The 19344-nt window shown below is 34.9% G+C and overlaps 1 protein-coding gene across 8 annotated transcripts in view; it reads right to left on the bottom strand.

Moving 5' to 3' along the window:
- Positions 1–19344, bottom strand: part of LOC100883627 (uncharacterized) — a 427612-nt gene that overhangs the window by 73877 nt on the left and 334391 nt on the right. For all 8 annotated transcript variants that reach the window (XM_076532931.1, XM_076532938.1, XM_076532939.1 and 5 more), the window contains exons 3-4: positions 7614–7802; positions 5177–5340 (exon numbers count right to left, since the gene is read on the bottom strand). In XM_076532931.1, coding sequence (XP_076389046.1) covers positions 5177–5340; positions 7614–7802 — 353 coding nt within the window. The remainder of the gene's footprint in view (positions 1–5176; positions 5341–7613; positions 7803–19344) is intronic.

Raw genomic sequence — 19344 nt, 5'->3', positions numbered from 1 at the left:
TGAGCAGAGTGAGTAGAGGGAGTAGAGGGAATAGAATAAGTAGAATGAATGGAATGTATGGAACGAGTAGAATAGTATGGTGACTAGAATGGGTAGAGTGAGTGGAATGAGTGGAACGAGTGGAATTAGTATAATGAGTAGAATGAGTGGAATGAGTGGAATTAGTATAATGAGTAGAATGAGTGGAATGAGTGGAATGAGTGGATCGAGTAGAATAGTATAGTGAGTAGAATGAGTAGAATAATAAGAATTAGTAGAACGAGGGGTATCAGTAGAATGAGTAGAATTATAAGAATGTGTAGAATGAATAAAATAAGTAAAATAAGTAAAGTAAGTAAAATAAGTAAAATAAGTAAAATGAGTAATATAAGTAAAATATGTAAAGCAAGTAAAATAAGTAAAATAAAATTCCTTTCAACGCAAAACAAATCATCCCCGAGTTCAAACAGATACACGTTAATTTGTTAATTAATCACCGTGTTCCCGCATTGTTGCGCGAATAACTAGCTGAATTTTTCGATAATTTAACATGTTCGATACCGCGGGTAGCAGGTGCAGCTCAACCGCGATAAAGCGAAAGCGTAAAAAACTTTTTTAAGTATATGAAATGTAATATATCTTTGCGTGGTTCTGACGCGTGAAATTAATGTTTTTGTTATTATAAAACCACCCACTGCGCGTTTATCAAGATTAATTAACAAATGAAATTCGAACATCCTTTAATTAATAATAATTTCATATAATTAAAATTTAATGTGTAGATTTTAGGAAATACTTATTCGGGTTGATGACAGGGGATTAAAACATGAGACGTGAAAAAGAATTTATTATATAAATTTCGTGTGAAACTATTTTCTTCGAACCCTAATTCTTGGATCACTTCCTTTAGATTCTTAATAGAATTTAAGTAAATTTTTTGGTTATTAAGGAAAGTTGCGTGCTATGGTTTTGCGGAATTATTACTTTTAATGCACTTTATTGTTGTACAAAGTTTGAAGAGAATCGGTGTTTCAAATGTTGTGACATCTTCTTACAAGATTACAAATTTTCCGTTTGAAACTATGGCAATTTTACAGATAGAAATATTAAGGGTAGGATTCTTAAGGATTTTTAGGGATTTAGGGACTTTTTGAGGTTCTAGAAATCTTGTGAGCTCAGAATGATAGAATGTTTGGATTTTGGGACTTTTGCAAGATGGCAGGTATCAGGAATCTGAAACTTGTAATACAAATCTAAGAACTGTCGTCATACAAACCTAGGAACTGTCACAATAAAAGTCTATAAATTGCCATAATTCAAATCTAGAAACTGCCGCAACACAAATCTAGAAACTGCCATAATTCAAGTGTAGAAACTACCATAATTCAAGTGTAGAAACTACCATAATTCAAATCTAGAAATTGCTGCAATTCAAATGCAGAGCCTTCCGCAATACAAATCTATAAAATTCTGTAATAGAAAATACCCTAATTTAAATCTAGAAGTCTAATACGAATCTAGAAACCATCATAATTCAATTCAAGAAATTGCCATAATACAAATCCAGGAACTACCCTAATTACACTCCAGCATCTCACCGTAACGCAAATCTAGGAACTACCCTAATCTAGAAACCGCCATAATATAAATCTACCATAACAAAAATTGCTAAAACTAAAAATAAATTTCCCACCGAGTTGCGCTACCGATTTGACGTTCCGATTGAAATTATAACATAAAAACCTAGAAACTACCCTAACGGAAATCTAGAAACCGTCATAATATAAATCTAACACAATAAAAATTGCTAAAACTAAAAATAAATTTCCAACAGAGCTGCGCTACCGATTTGATGTTTCGATTGAAAGTCGATAAAACAATCCGCATTCAAAGCGATTAGAACGCAATCAATTTACAAAGAAACATAGAGTCCCATAAAAAAGGAGAGCATAGAAACTGACAGTATTAATCGTCGCGGTTATTAATTTTCGTTGGTTTTCCGAACCAGTGAAAAACATTGTACGCGGACTGTTATCCAAATTATTTTCGGACTTGTCGATTTTTTCCACGTCCGAGATAGAAGTAACGAACGATGTTGGAAATCAAAATATACCGGTGAGTGATTTAACCGAGCAGAAGAGCTTCGCGACAGAGAACCGTATATTGTCGTCCAGCTACTGCTATCGATTTCAATACCAAATACTACTGAGCGAGTACGTTAACTTGAAATTGAACAATTGTTGTCGGTCTATTCGGAGCGGATATATCCTTGTCTATCTCGGCTTCAAAACAAAAACAGCATACACAATCAACCGAACGAAATACTCGAATCGAGTTCGTGTCAGCCGTTCGTTCTGGTCTTTTTTTAATTACTACTTACAACGGGATGGATAAGTAAACTGTTCCGGTGACAATTCTTCAAATTTACGATGGACGAGATTGACGAGGTTGTTTCTTTTAATATTGTTGGGAGTTTTAGGTTTGTGTTAGGGTTCTGGATTTGTGTTAGGACTATTTGGGGAATGGACATTTGGGGAGTTAGTAATTTGGGGGAATGGGAATTTGAGGAGATAGAATTTAGAAGAGATAGGAATTTCGGGAAGTAGGAATTTGGGGATTTGGGATTTAGAGATTTAGGGATTTAGGGATTTAGGGATTTAGGGATTTAGGGATTTAGGGATTTAGGGATTTGCGAGTTTGGGAAATTTGAGAATTTGGGAATTTGAGAATTTGGGGATTTGAGAATTTGGGGAATTTGGAAATTTGGGAATTTGAGAATTTGGGATTTGAGAATTTGGGAAATTTGAGAATTTGGGGAATTTGGGAATTTGAGAATTTGGGGATTTGAGAATTTGAGGAATTTGAGAATTTGGAGAATTTGAGAATTTGAGAATTTGAGAATTTGGAGAATTTGGGAATTTGGGGAATTTGGAAATTTGGAAATTTGAGAATTTGGGGAATTTGGGAATTTAGGAATTTGAGAATTTGGGGATTTGAGAATTTGGGGAATTTGGAAATTTGGGAATTTGGGAATTTGGGAATTTGAGAATTTGGGATTTGAGAATTTGGGGAATTTGGGAATTTGGGAATTTGGGAATTTGGGAATTTGGGGATTTGAGAATTTGGGGAATTTGAGAAATTAGGGAATTTGAGAATTTGGGGAATTTGGGAATTTGGGAATTTGGGGAATTTAGGAATTTGAGAATTTGGGGATTTGAGAATTTGGGGAATTTGGAAATTTGGGAATTTGAGAATTTGGGAAATTTGAGAATTTGGGGAATTTTAGAATTTGGGGATTTGAGAATTTGAGGAATTTGAGAATTTGGAGAATTTGAGAATTTGAGAATTTGGAGAATTTGGGAATTTGGGAATTTGGGGAATTTGGAAATTTGAGAATTTGGGAAATTTGAGAATTTGGGATTTGAGAATTTGGGATTTGAGAATTTGGAGACTTGCGAATTTGGTAAAATAGGATTTGGAAGAGAATTAAGTGTCCCACATATGAGTAACATGAGAGTCAAAACGTCACTGTCTTAAAAACTTGCAATTTTAATAACAGAAATAACTAATTAAATCTCATAAGAAGAACAGTACAGACCTCCGTAATCATACAACTACCTCAAATATTTTTACATGAAACGACTCAAACTATTTCAAATTTCCACGCATTTCCGCATATTCCTATTACCCGATTCTTTATCACAGCCAGCTAATATTTCCTGGTTAAACTCGAGAACATAGACAGATTAAAATCAGCAACAGTACATAGATAGAATCTCCGCTTACAAAGTACCGTAGATTCAATTATCCGAATGCTCGTTCGAACAGCCAGTCGCGAGTAATGCTTAACTGGTACGGCCTGTTTATTATACATAATTGCCCATTGTTAAGTGGCCAACCTGATACGAAATAGCATCTGTGCCCACCTTTACGCCGGCTGCTTGATATTTAATTGCTAATTAACCAACAGACTACCGCGCACCCGTTCTCCATAGTTGCGAATCGTGAATAGAGAAAGGGGACAAGGAAGGTCGTTATTAAATTCCATTATCTAGCACGTTAGCATTAGATGTTTTCGTACATGTGCGAATAACCGTTCATAGCTTTGCTGCGCCAGAACACCTTTGTAAGTCCACCCTCTTGTATTTTTAGGGAGCGGTTTTTGAAGGAGACTGGTCTGTAGTTCTTAAATGGTAATTTTGGTTTAATGGTAACTAGATGGGCCTGGGGGAGGACTAGGAAGTAGAGTCGACGGACTGAACGGGGTGGGACACCATATGTGGTGCAAGGATGGGTGTAGGATACACTTCTTGTTAGACGTGTTAAGAATTTTTAGTCTTTCAAGTTTCCAAATTTCTAAATTCCCAAGTTTCTAAGTTCCCAAGTTCCCAAATTTCCAAATTTCCAAATCTCCAGATTCCTATCATCCCCAAGTCCTATTTCCCCAAATTCCCATGTCTTCAGATTTCTATTTCCCCCAAATCGTAACTCCCCAAATTCCTATTTCGCCAAATTCCCATTTCCCTATATTATTAACTCCCCAAATTCCCAAATCTCCAGATTCCTATCATCCCCAATTCCTATTTCCCCAAATTCCCATGTCTTCAGATTTCTATTTCCCCCAAATCGTAACTCCCCAAATTCCTATTTCGCCAAATTCCCATTTCCCTAAATTATTAACTCCCCAAATTCCCAAATCTCCAGATTCCTATCATCCCCAATTCCTATTTCCCCAAATTCCCATATCTTCAGATTCCTATTTCCCCCAAATCCTAACTCCCCAAATTCCTATTTCGCCAAATTCTCATTTCCCTAAATTATTAACTCCCCAAATTCCCAAATCTCCAGATTCCTATCATCCCCAAGTCCTATTTCCCCAAATTCCCATGTCTTCAGATTTCTATTTCCCCCAAATCGTAACTCCCCAAATTCCTATTTAGCCAAATTCCCATTTCCCTAAATTATTAACTCCCCAAATTCCCAAATCCCCAAATTCCTATCTCTCCCAAATTCCCAAATCCATAAATTCATATTTCTCCCAAATTCCAATCTCCCCAAATTCTCAAATTTCCAACTCTAAAAGTCCCTAATTCCCAAACCCCAAAAATCCACTTATAAATCGAATCCTGAAATCCTTCCTCATCCCTCCTATTTCACTTTCACTAAACTACCCATTATTTTTTAAGTAAAGTCTTACCTTTGATATGGTTGTTGGTGTGTGCCCGGGGTAAGGGCAGTTGTAGTGTTCTGTGCGGCGAGAGCGAGTTTTTGCTGTCGTTGTTGCAGCATCTGTCTGCTGAAGACTCCGTATCCAAAACCATAGATTTCGTCCTCTTCCTTGTCGCTGAGACAACTCGAGGGCTGCACAAAAAGTCAGAACACTCATTCGTCTCAATTTTTCACTGTTCCATAAAAATAAGGCAGCAATTACTCTTTGGAGAGTGCAAGGATTCACGAATTGTTAGATCAAATTCTGTTAGTTCTTGTAGATTGAAAATTGGGGAAACTGGGGAGGTTGATGAATAGGAGTAATAGGAAGAGTGAGAGATGATTGAATACAAATTTTGAAACCTTATTCAGTTTTGTTTAGGTTATCATTTTTGTTCAAAATTATTTTATCATATCTTGTTCACTTATTTATCATTTTCAAAGTTTATTTAGTCATTTGCAATTTGTAGCGTCGTAGTATTGTACAGTTAGGACCCAAACCGTGGAAACAGATGATGACGGAAAACCCAAACTGTTTTAGGGCGCCATATTTTTCAGACTATAATAGTAGTTAACCGTAACGCTGTAAACTTGTCCCTAAAAATTAGAATTTTTTCCAAACTACTTGATGAACGAAACCGTTAGTCCAGCCTTCTTCTATCTTCTATTTCTTCCTTCTACAGCTTAGGTCGGATTAGTAGAACCACCACTTCATAATCAAAAATTGTTTACTTCGCATATACCAAAATGTAAAGATGTCAGAAACGATTCAACATTCAACCAAGTTGCTTTAAAACCTACTGAAAGCTATTGCTGTATAAATTCAATCGGCACCTTGCCTATATTGTTAATTTTTCAACCTATTTTATGCACAAACCAGTTCACTTGACATATTGGGTGTAATCGTGCTGTCTTCAAGAATAATCGAGAAGAGCACGATACAACACAATTATACAAATGTCAGTAGCTAGTGGGCCTGACAAGTGCAAGTTTTGTTTAGTTTAGTTTATAATTTTTGAAAGTTTATTTATTTATTTATTTATAATTATACCCACTTCGTTTATACATTAATAACAGTCCTCGAATTAATAAATATAACAGTCGTCAAGACCTACACAAATTATATTTATGTTTTCATATCAACAATTTAGCTAACAAATAATGAACATCTTCCCAATAAAATGAATTAATTTCATAGGTGAAATATTTTGCTTTGAAACGTTAAAAGTTTCATTCGATTTTAATTCGGTTGCGGTAATTAAATTAAATTCATTGAAATGCTTAGTGAATTTTTCACTTCCGTATTCTCTTGGCTTTTCAGAAAAGGTCGGGTTTAATCGACGATCGATAGGAAACTCGATTAGCCGCAAGAAAAGTCCGAGCAACGAACAATAACTAATTTAAAGCAGAATCGACAGATCTACACGGTTAATCCCTTTAAACTACCGTTGCAAGATGCTCTTCGTGGACTTTCAATTCCATGATGGAAAGTGTTTAGTCTTTGTGAACTGTTCGCCGCTAAATCCCTTCTGCGAGGAACGTGACTCAAATAGCCGGAATCGATCCATTTTTCTTTAAAAGGTAAAATAAGCAATGGAGCGCTTATATTTTTCACCTTCGTGTGGATTTTAGATATCTATTTTTTATTCTTGAATTCTTAATTGTGTCATGAGATCAATACATTCTATTTCTACTTTTAATTGTTACAATTAAATTAATTGGGAGAATAATTATGACGATAATTTAACAGAGCTTCTGTAATATTATTTTTGTGGAAGCTTCAAAGATGTTTTAATTGGGTTCTGACAAAAATGTAATTTCATTGGAATTTTTGGAATTTTTGTTTGAATAGGTTTTGTATTTGAATATAATTTGTATGTAAATTATTAATATAATACTTATAGTTGACTGCAAAATAAAAAATCAAGTTAATTTCAATACAGAAATGTTATATCTGATGGCCTCAAGAACTTGCAGTAACATAAATTAACTTTAACCAAAATAATTTATCACTGCGAAAAATAAACTAAATAAATCTCTTTAACGACGTCGACTTCAAATAAATTACCCTACAAAACCCAGCAAAAATAAAACTTAAACAAAGATCTCGCTATTTGCAGCAAAAAGAAATTCACCGTCATGAGCCTTCATCCAATTCAACCAGAAACACTCTGATGCATCCCCCACGTAATCACGCGTAAACGAAACTTATCTCGCATTTTGAGGTAAACAGTGACCTAACGAGGGACATAAAATAGGGTACAATTACCTGACGTATGTACGAAAGGCTTCTTAAGAAGTCCAGGAATAAAGGAGAAAAGTAAAAGAGACTCGTAAGGGTAAATACTCGTGGAGAGGTAAAAAAAGGGAGGTAAAGGACAGAAGGAAAATCAAGGAGAGAATAAAAAAGAGACGGATTCACTTACCGAGTATTTTCCGGGCACGTAAATGGGCTGTGAATGACTGGTGGTGAGTTGAGTGTTGGGCATTCTGGGGGAAGCATTTGTTTCACGGCGACGTAGCTCCTCGAGCGGCTCCAGGACGTCTCCGTAATGCGTTCTGAAGAGGTCTGCATACCTTGAAGCGAGCCCCTCCAAGTATCCCCTCTCGCCTTCCTGAAACAGTCATTCGAAAAAGACGAAACGTCAAGGACACTGTTTTTCTCGATATAATATCTACTGTTACCCGAATAGTACTGCGTTCATTTTACATAATATTGTATGATGCTAATATACAGTATGTCGGAAAAATAAGGGAACATAGATTTTTTAATGACTTTTTGCGAAATCAAACACCTTTGTCACAGCTGCTAGACTTGTGTAAGTGTCATGAAACATTCCTTTTATAGCTAATTTCAGTTTTGGAAAAAGGAAGTAATCACATGGAGATAAGTCAAGCTTTAGAGGATGTCGAAGCATACAGGCTTACTTTTTCGCCAACAATTCATGAATAGCGACAGTTCTGTGACATGGTGCGTCATCATGCAACAGAAACCAACTTCCCGGCGCTCGATATTCGGGCCTCACACGAACGATCCTCTTCCACAAACGTTCCATAACACCCAGATAATATTCGCCATTAACATTTTGTCCCTGTGGAACGAATTCCCGAAGTATAATTCCTTTAGAATCGTAAAGGCAAATTAACATTGTCTTCTCTAGGGACTTCTGGAATCGCAATTTTTTTGATTTTGGAGAGCCTGGAGATTTCCACGTAGCACTTTGGCGCTTTGTTCGGGGTTCATACTTGAAGCACCAAGTCTCATCACTAGTTACAATTGATTCCAGGAATGTACAGTTTCGTCTGGCTGTTTTGATAAGATCCTCGCAATATTCAACGCGAGCAATTTGTTGCGCTTGCCTGTGATTTTGTGACACGGTGACGAAAGGTTCTGTCGCATTAAACGCTATAAGTTTACGATTCGTTGCTCGATTCCAATAATGATCGTTGTGTTTTGTAGGGGAGGTATACTGTTTTCAGATAACATATTGTTTTGATAGATGGCGCTAGTTTTCCTTAAATTTGAAAAGTTCCGTTACTTCTCCGACATACTGTGTATAATAAAGATGGTTAGGTTAGGTTGGAAGACTGATAAGGTAGACTGATGTATAAATTAGAATATTGCTTAGAATTCAATATAACATGTTATGTTTAATTTGACAAGGTTAATTATAAGATTGAATTATTTATTTAGAATTTTATAGCTACTGTCATGGCTATACTATGAGCTCTACGGAAAATCTTGGGTCATGAAAAATTATTACTAAATACGTCGATAACGATATACATAGCAATTTTACAAAAATTATGAAAAATGCTGTGGTTTCAATTAGATACTCAGGTACATATCGCATTACTTATTTCACAACAAGATGGCGGTCATGTTTTCTCTGAATAAACGTTCTCTTTTGATCATCAAGAAAATTTGTAATTCCATTTCTCGCAAATATACGGAACACAAGAAAAGATAAATGAAATATAAGATAAGAAATTTAGCCACCGTGAAAATTCTATTCTTTCTCGATGGAACGAGTGCGCTCGTTGTATATGGCATGAGCAGAGTAATTCCTCATGAATCTCTCCGGACAAGAGTATCGCCGCTTCCCACGGCATCGGATATTCTTCCGGGATTTTCTTCTACAATCCATAAAATGCGATTCTCCGTATTAGGAGTCGATACAGATCTAGGTCTTCCGGAGTTTCGATCGCGCGTTCTAAATGAGCCTGATTCACAAAGACGTTACTGGAGGTTTTGAAACGACGTATGAGAGGGAACTCTTCGATTAGGAAACTTTTCCATGTAAAGAAGTGCAGCTAAAGCACTTCCATTAGCACGACCGCGCATAAAATGAGCACCTGACGTTTCTTCATTAGAGTAATACGCTGACATTTTCAGTACGATGCTGCTGTGGAAATACGCAATCGTTGCTTGATGAGAACCGAATGATTGCCGACGAAATCTGTCATGTAATATATAGGGAAAACGAGGACATTCGCTACAGAGTTTATAAACACCGAAATATAAGATCGTTTATGGACTGATAGCATAGTAGTCAAGCAAGTCAATCATGATGTTAACGTGCAAGAATGCTTCTCAGATATTGTGACCTTTTCAGATACGTTGACTAAGAGTTTTTTACTTGATACCATCATGTATAAATAATGAGAGGTTTATTTCAAACACTCTGTGTGTTATGACATTATTAACAGAAATCGGTATAATGAAAAGAGAGATAGAAGTGTGTGATTCTTCTTTGAACATTCAGAAAGATATGAAACTTTAAAGCGCTTAAAATTAAAAATTATAAAAAGGACATAATTTTGTACATTTTATTGAATGTAATAAGAAAATATTTTCTAGTAGACATTAATGTATTTACATGTTTTTATTCGTTTTACTTTTTATTTAATGTAAAGGAACAATGTTTAGAGTACCACGTTGTTCCTGCGTTGTCCCAAGTGATCTGCGCGCGCACGCAGCTGCGATTTAAAACTACAGTCCGTATTTACAACCCTAAAGCGTTTACAACAAGGAAAGCTACATATTTTATTAACAAAAAATGGTTAAGTAAACTAGTAACCATATTTCATCAATAAAACTAGTGAAAATAAGGAAGGTACAAGGAAGAAACATACAAAATAAGAAAGATTAAACGGAAGTAACTTAGAAATATGACACCCTGAAATTTTCGTACGTTGCACACTAAGATGGCGGAGACTAGTCCAGTATCTAAACCAAGAGAAGAGAAAATGTTGAAGGAGAAGAAGAAGAGAGAATCGTCGTAGAGCTCAGGCGGAAGTCACATTAATATTTCACAATTCCACTTTTGCTGGCTCTCGATGGCTGCTGCCGTCCATGGAAGGGCTATGTTCTTTTCTTTCACAAGTTTAAGAAAGAGGGAAAGAGTGGAAAAAAGGGACTGAGAAACGTGGAAGAACACTTTGTCTGGCGCGAGCCTCGTTTTGCTTACACTTTAAGCGTCGCCATCGATATAAGCGACGTCGTTTTCTACGTTGCAGACTGACAGATACTTTTTGATTACATGCCATCTATACGTCCAATATTTATTACTCTGCATATATCAAATTTATCACTGTAATACGTGAGGTTGATTCGAACGGTGTGGTGTTATTTGAGAACCTTTCACGCGTATCGTATTATGGAACGTACAAACAGAAAATTGTTTGTCGGTACAAATTTAATAATATATTATTAACACATTGGTTGAACTTTATTTTTTAATTATGATGTATTTTCGTATAACATGTGACATGATATGTGACATGTTTCATACAGAGTGTCTCACAATTAGTAGGTCCCTGAAATGGGTGGTAGCTGACGTGATTCTGAATAAGATTTCCCTTTGCAAAAATAGGGTTTGAAGCTTCGTTTTTGAATTATTAAGGAAAAACACGGAGCAATCAGAGCGCAAGGATTACGCATGCGCAGACGCGAGAGCGGAAGCTTCGGATAACGCGTAGTTATCCAACGCGTGGTAATCTAACGCGTGGTAATGCAACGCGTGGTAATGCAACGCGTAGTAATCCAACGCGTAGTAATCCAACGCGTAGTAATACAACGCGTAGTAATACAACGTGTTGATATCCAACGCGTAGTAATCTAGCGCGTGCATATTCAACGCGTAGTAATCCAACGCGTAATAATGCAACGCGTGGTAATCCTACGCGTAGTAATACAACGCGTAGTAATACAACGTGTGGATATCCAACGCGTAGTAATCTAGCGCGTGCATATTCAACGCGTAGTAATCTAGCGCGTGCATATTCAACGCGTAGTAATCCAACGCGTAATAATGCAACGCGTGATAATTCTAAGCGTAGGAATCTGATGCGTGGTAATCTAACGCGTAGTAATCCAGCGTGCGGATATCTAACGCGTAGTAGTCCAGCGCGTGGATATTCAACGCGTATTAGTCCAACGCGTACTAATGCAACGCGTGGTAATTCTAAGCGTAGGAATTTAACGCGTGGTAATCCTCGCGCTCTGATTGGTCCGTGTTTTTCCTTAATAATTCAAAAACGGAGCTTCAAACCCCATTTTTGCAAAGGGAAATCTTATTCAGAATCACGTCAGCTACCTCCCATTTCAGGGACCTACTAATTGTGAGACACCCTATGTATTATATTTCATATTAGATTACAGTGTATTTCTTTCCTGCATTTCTTCTTACTTAAACATTAATTATTTTTTCTAAGAGAAGGTAAAATTTTGTGCCTGACTATAAAATTATAAAATACATCTTCTTCTCTCATATCACATTTTTGTATAAAAGTTTAACCTGGTATTAAATAAAAATAAGATTGAAGCAAAATTTTTTGAAGAGTTACAAAGAAAATTATTACTTCATTTGTTCAATTTTTCTGTAGCTCCCTTTTCCGGTTCGGAAACACTCTGTATATTAAACACAGTACTATTAAATCTAACGTTTGACCGCAATTCCGTTCGTTATGCACGTACAGTTAGATGATCGTAGATTGGGATTTTGAAAGATACAACGATCGAGGAACGAGTATGAATTCTCCTGAAAAACGAATCACAAAAGCGTGATATTGAATGGTAAAGAAGAATCAGCTCTTTGCAATCGACCTATATCCTTTCAGTGTGCAAACAAAGCTCACAAAGACCGAACGAATTCGTTCGCTGATCCGTATCACGTTATCGGCACTACGTGCACGCAACAGAAATTTATATGTTGGATATAGAACGGGAGTCAGCAAATCTCAATATGCCTCTTAAATCGGAAACGGAATATAAATTACCTTTGAAAAAAGCAACCGTACGTTTCGTATTTCCGTTTCAACTTACATTTCTTACGAGGGATGTTGTTCGACGGTGTAGCTACGTGGGTTATTATGTGCTTTTGATATGACGAATTGTGGACACGTCGCGGGGTTGTCGATTGGTTCGATATTGGCATCAGGGGTGAAATTTTTAAGTTTGGAAATGTGAGATTTTTGGAATTTTGCAATGACGGTAGTTTGGGAATTTTTGAAATTTTGGGAATTTTGGGAACTTAGAAACTTGGGGATATAGGAATTTGGAAATTTGAAAATTTGGTAATTTAGAAATCTATAAACTTGGAAATCTGGCAATGTAGAAATCTCCAAATTTCCAAATTTCCAAACTCCCAAATTTCCAAACTCCCAAAATTCCAAACTCCCAAATTTCCAAACTCCCAAAATTCCAAAATTCCAAACTCCCAAAATTCCAAAATTCCAAACTCCCAAATTTCCAAACTCCCAAAATGCCAAACTCCCAAATTTCCAAACTCCCAAAATGCCAAACTCCCAAATTTTCAAACTCCGAAATTTTCAAACTCCCAAAATTCCAAACTCCCAAATTTTCAAACTCCCAAATTTCCAAACTCCCAAATTTCCAAACTCCCAAAATTCCAAACTCCCAAAATTCCAAACTTCCAAATTTTCAAACTCCCAAATTTCCAAACTCCCAAAATTCCAAACTCCCAAATTTCCAAACTCCCAAAATTCCAAAATTCCAAACTCCCAAAATTCCAAAATTCCAAACTCCCAAAATTCCAAAATTCCAAACTCCCAAATTTCCAAACTCCCAAATTTTCAAACTCCCAAATTTCCAAACTCCCAAATTTCCAAACTACCAAATTTCCAAACTCCCAAAATGCCAAACTCCCAAATTTTCAAACTCCGAAATTTTCAAACTCCCAAAATTCCAAACTCCCAAAATTCCAAACTTCCAAATTTTCAAACTCCCAAATTTTCAAACTTCTAAAAATCCAAACTCCCAAATTTCCAAATTTCCAAATTTCCATCAATATCCATAAGTAAGTCTGCCAAGTTAGCAAATGACTCAATACAATCCACATTGTTTCCACTCACCCCTACCCATAATAACAAACATATTATATTTTAGACAGAATTACAAAAATACTTTAACTCAAAAACATTTTCACCGTCAACATTCAAAAGAATCAATCTTCGTACGCAGGTTTCAAGCGCTATTAGCCATTAGACAATGGTAGCGAACTAAAAAATAATAGAATGGACTCTGCACCATTGTACAAACAGTTTTGATGCACGAACGTACATATTTCGTCCGGTCGTTGAATCAATCAAAACAGACAGATCAAAATATCAAGATCTACTCTCTTCAATATTTATGATCGATACAGTACTGTTAGATAAACGCAAGTGTCAATAATACGCAGACTGGTAGCTGTAAAACTGTTGCATTGGTATCGGTACAATAGGTATCGATTCGCGGACCGTTCGATGAATCGATAACGAATAAACTTATCAAACGCAGCAGTGTCAAATGTCAAAATTTGTTATCACAGACGGTTATTTTACATTTTTCTAAGTGTACTCATGTCGATGTTTTGATCGGTTTATAAAAATTTATTTGGTAACATTTATACTTTATTTTTGGGATTGAGAACGGAACTTTGACTTTATTTAAACTATTTTGTGTTAACTACATATTTGGTAGTAAGGTGAAGATAATAATATTCATTTAAGAAAATTATGTATTATAATTACATATGGGGGGTAGATTCACAATTATTTTTTAGGCTCTCGCTATATTGCACTATGCATTAAGTACATAGCGGTTTTGTAAGTAATATAAAGAAAATATAGCATCAATTTTTATCTTACTTTATTAAAATTTCAAGCTTATCCACGTTAATATTTTATTTGCATAGATGAATATACATGTTGATCACAATTTTGGATTTGAAGTGCACAATAGATATTAGTAAAACAAATTTTGAAAACAGTTTGTTCTCTCGGCAAAGTCAAGGTCACCTCGGGTATTTTAAATAGGAACCCACATTTTTGTTATTCATAGCTTTAGAGGACATCGAGACGAATTCAAAATACATGTTACATGATATTTTTATTAACATATTACTCGATTTACAGAAGAGGAAATGTGAAGTACTTAGCTTTTGACTTTGGTAGTGTAACCATTATTTGATTCCGAAAAGATTACTGAATGTAAACACGCGACTAAAATGTGAGAAAAATACACTTTATTTAATTACATGTTCAAAATGTATGCCGCCTTCCATCACGTAATATTCCGGTCTTTTACTTCACATTTCCACTTCTGTGAATCGAGTAATATGTTAATAAAAATATCATGTAATATGTGTTTTGAATTCGTCTCGATGTCCTCTAAAGCTATGAATAAAAAAATGTATGTTCCTATTTAAAAGAACCAATGTGACCTTGACTTTACCGAGAGAACAAACTGTTTTCAAAATTTGCTTTACTAATATCTATTGTGCACTTCATACCCTGCAAATATTGTTCTAAACTTTTTTTCGTAGGGTGCCTGCAAGTGAGAGAAAAATCGTAGGTAACGTTACAAGTAACACCCTGTATATATATCTAACAGTTATCTGGTTAATTAAGAAGTTTACATTATTTGGCAGAGAAGTCCGTTATATGACTATGCTTGAGAACTATCAGTAATTACGAAGGAATACGAAGGGAAGGACTTAAGAAAGAGGAAAACGAATCGTACCGTCTTCCCTCCTTGTATTTCATCCCCATTCCTTTCTTCCGGTGGCTCTATCTATAATCCGCGAGTATTAATTAGAATTCCAATCTACCAGTTTAATACGACGAATTCATTGCCTCGTACTTTGCTTCGGCTCTTGTTCCAGTCGTTTTGCATCTTTTTTCAACCCCCCGGTTCCGTTTTCCTCTGTTTCTCGTTCGGTCCCCATCACTCACCCAGAGGGGGTGGTTTAACGGTCAAACTGAAACTTTCAAGGCGAGAGCACATAAAACGAACGAATTTTCCGCGGCAGCGTAACTCTTTAGGAACTTCACTGCCTCGTAAATTAAAATTTCATCCATGAACGGATAATCGAGGGGTGATTAAAGAGTTCCTTTTAATAAGCTGACCGACAGTCAGGGGACAGGATGGATTCCATGTTGTTTTCACCTCCGCTTTATATCGAGACAGTGAGCTATTCAATGTCGATATTTTTCTTTCGATAGAAATTAAGTACTTGGATTAAAGTCTGTCGATGTCGATGTTTCTTTGATTATACTTTTCAGGAAACGAACATAACGATGCTTTCAATTTATTTTTCATTCGTCTATGGCCTTTGAAGTACCATTTCTCTGACAATCGTATCAGTGTTGGTTGATTCGTCGACTTTTCTACGTATTATATACTATTTTTTAAATATATACATTTTTCAATTATTCAGTTTTCTATTTGTCAATTCAAGGTTACATATTTAAAAATTCTCAAGTTCTTAATATAATAAATTTTTTTATCTTCAGTAATAAATTTAAGAACAATACATTTGCTTCATTTTTCTGCACTTAATATATTTACTACATTTTTATTAACACATTTGGTTTAATCTTTAATACATTTGTTAATGCATTTCATATGTTTAATATATTCACTATATTTATGTTAATATACTTAACATGTATATTACATTTTTATTAATAAATTTGATATATTTAATTTAAAACATTCTTGATAGCGCATTTAAAGTATTTACTACCTCGTCGAAAAACAACCCTAAACATTTCGAACACGACTACCGTGCGTAAGGTAAGAAAATAGTATAAAACAATTCCCATCGATCTTGTTGTCAAGATTTATCGCTGTTCGCATTGTCTAGGAACAAGCATCGCTCTTCATTTGCTTAAACCCGAAGCGCGAAGTAGTGGGTGGGCGTTTCACGATAATTGGGCGGCTTGAGGGGGATTCTCACGGCGCGATAGAAGGACGGAATTATTTTCGGGTGGTCCTCGAACGGCCGTTGCACCCGCCATTAGTGCACCCACAAACTCACCCCTCTCTCGCAAACGTATTCATTCTCACCCCTCATTATTTACATATACTTCATTTGCCTTGCTTTTCCATCCCTCCTAAAATGTAATTCCTGAAAATCCAAGTGAACCGAGAATTTCGGATCTTCGAAATTAATCGGGTACCGGTCCAACGAATAAACAACGAGTTCCATCGGACCGTATTGCCAATCACAATAATACTTCTACCCCTACAATCGATTATTGGTCATGCATGACGCCCCTTCAAACCCATCCAAATTTTTTACCAACCCTTGCAAATTTTTCTCCATTTAATTATGGATAAAGTATCAATCTTCTATACTAATTATAATAATATTTCATTATTATAAATTCGCGAATGTACTACCCTGAAAAAAATTTGTATATGCATGAAAGTTTGACAATTTAAGTTTCATGACCAAAATTCGTGAACCATCAATCCCTTATTTCTTCTCTACTAAATATATTAATATTTCATTATTATAAATTTGCAAATGTACTACCCTGAAAAAAATTTGTATATGCATGAAAGTTTGACAATTTCATGAGCAAAATTTGAACTAAGAATTTAACAAACACAATTAACCGTCCGGAAAATAATAAACTGGAAGACCGTGCATAATTATGGCTACAATTCCGTGTTTTGAATATTCCACGAGATTGTACATTATCAAGCACGTGTGGGTAAATTGCGTTCGAATTAAATTCGAGGATTTTTGTGCAGCGCAGCATCAGAAATAATTTTGTATGCAATTTTTCCAGTTACTAATTGAGAGTACACGAACACCGGTGCGATTTACCGTACATTTATGATTATTTTCCCTGCGCGATTTTATTGGACCGCAGAGGGATGGGAAAGTGTTAATCGGACGAGGCAGGTGGAAAATCGAGCTGGTGATAGGCCGCCGACTTCATGAATACCATAGAAACTTGTTCCAAACTTCTCTGCGAATTATTTCCCTGTTATGAATCGTAAAACGTATGTCACGTACTTAACAACTTTTTTTTCGCGGAATTTTTTATCGCGCGAATTTTGTTTTTAAATGGATACTTCACCCTCTTGTTCTCTCGCTACGGGAAATGTTATAAGAACTTTTTTTTTTCATGGCAAATAGTTCAAACGGTGAAATTGGATCACTCAATTCATATTTTAAACGGTTTTTGTCGCATTTTTGATGCACTCGAAATAGCTTTTTTTAACGGAGGGATGATTTGAAATTCATTTTTTACTTGGTTTTTTATTTCTGCTTTTGGGTATTTGAAATTGTTGGATTTTGCCTTTGGGGGTTGGAAGTTTTTTTAGGTATTGGAGGTTTTAGATTTGGGAATTTTAAGGTTTTGATACTTTCGAGATTTGGGATTTTAGGATTTTAGGATTTTAGGATTTTAGGATTTTAGGATTTTAGGATTTTAGGATTTTAGGATTTTAGGATTTTAGGATTTTAGGATTTTAGGATTTTAGGATTTTAGGATTTTAGGATTTTAGGATTTTAGGATTTTAGGATTTTAGGATTTTAGGATTTTAGGATTTTAGGATTTTAGGATTTTAGGATTTTAGGATTTTAGGATTTTAGGATTTTAGGATTTTAGGATTTTAGGATTTTAGGATTTTAGGATTTTAGGATTTTAGGATTTTAGGATTTTAGGATTTTAGGATTTTAGAACATTGATAATTTAGAATTTTGAATTCGTACAGCTTAACTGTATTTTAATATATTAGGCAATATATTGATATTTTAACGTATCGTGCAATATATTAATATTTTAGTATATCATGCAATATATTAATATTTTAATGTGCACAAATTTTACGGGAAATTTTTCAAGTTTTGCACAGGAATAAATATTGATAAAATTGTCTAGTTACAAATTTTATAGGACTTGACTATACTTTAATATATTAGACAACATATTAATATTATAATACATTAGATTATATATTAGTATTTCAATATATCAACGAATTTATTAATATTTAAATATATGAATATACTACAATAACATAAACATAACCTCAAAATAGTGTTTCCTACATATCACTTCAAAAATTAAGAATGTAATCATCATTTTATTGCTAATGAATCAGTTTAAAATTTGCAAACTTCAATTATTTTAAAAAATGTAAACTTCAAATTTGCATCATTTATTTTCATCTCAAAAATTGTTTACCAAATCGAATATTTAATTATCGTTCTATTTTAACCTAAAAATATCAACTCACATCTTCTTTCTTAAAGAGTTACTTTTAAAATGTAAAGAATCAATAAATTCTTACACGGTAAATTTGTACCTAAATATCGTCTGAATATTGCAAAGCACAGATGCATAAATATAGATGCAGAATTCCGGATTTTCGCAAATGAGTTGTAATTGCGGTCCCGGTATTAACACGTGCCAAACACAGCAGTTTGGAGCTGTCAATGTGGCCGGCAAAGATTTATTTGCAATCAATTTGTCAAATGGAATCGAAATTCAGTTGGAATATAACCTAGAAATATACGATTTCTCTTGTCCGCAATCGGAAGCGAATAGTTGTCAAATAAAATACAAAAGTAATTTTCAATGAACATTCAATCAATCGAAATTGAATCATGATATGACACGTTTCTGGGCCAATTAAACATTTAACGTTCATAACGAACTACGTCAATCACTCTTAACCTCTTCACGCACAATTTTTTTTAGGTTAGGTTTTATATCGACATTCGCTATTATATTTTTATTACATAACAATTGTATAAATAAAATTTATAATGTGTGGAAATAGTTGTAATATGTAAGCTTTGGTTGATGAATTTAAAAGTAAACTAGATATTTGTGTATGAAGAAGTA

Source organism: Megachile rotundata, chromosome 6 (assembly GCF_050947335.1).
Source record: "Megachile rotundata isolate GNS110a chromosome 6, iyMegRotu1, whole genome shotgun sequence".
NCBI classification, from domain to species: domain Eukaryota; kingdom Metazoa; phylum Arthropoda; class Insecta; order Hymenoptera; family Megachilidae; genus Megachile; species Megachile rotundata.
This window is presented reverse-complemented; position numbering and strand designations above follow the sequence as displayed.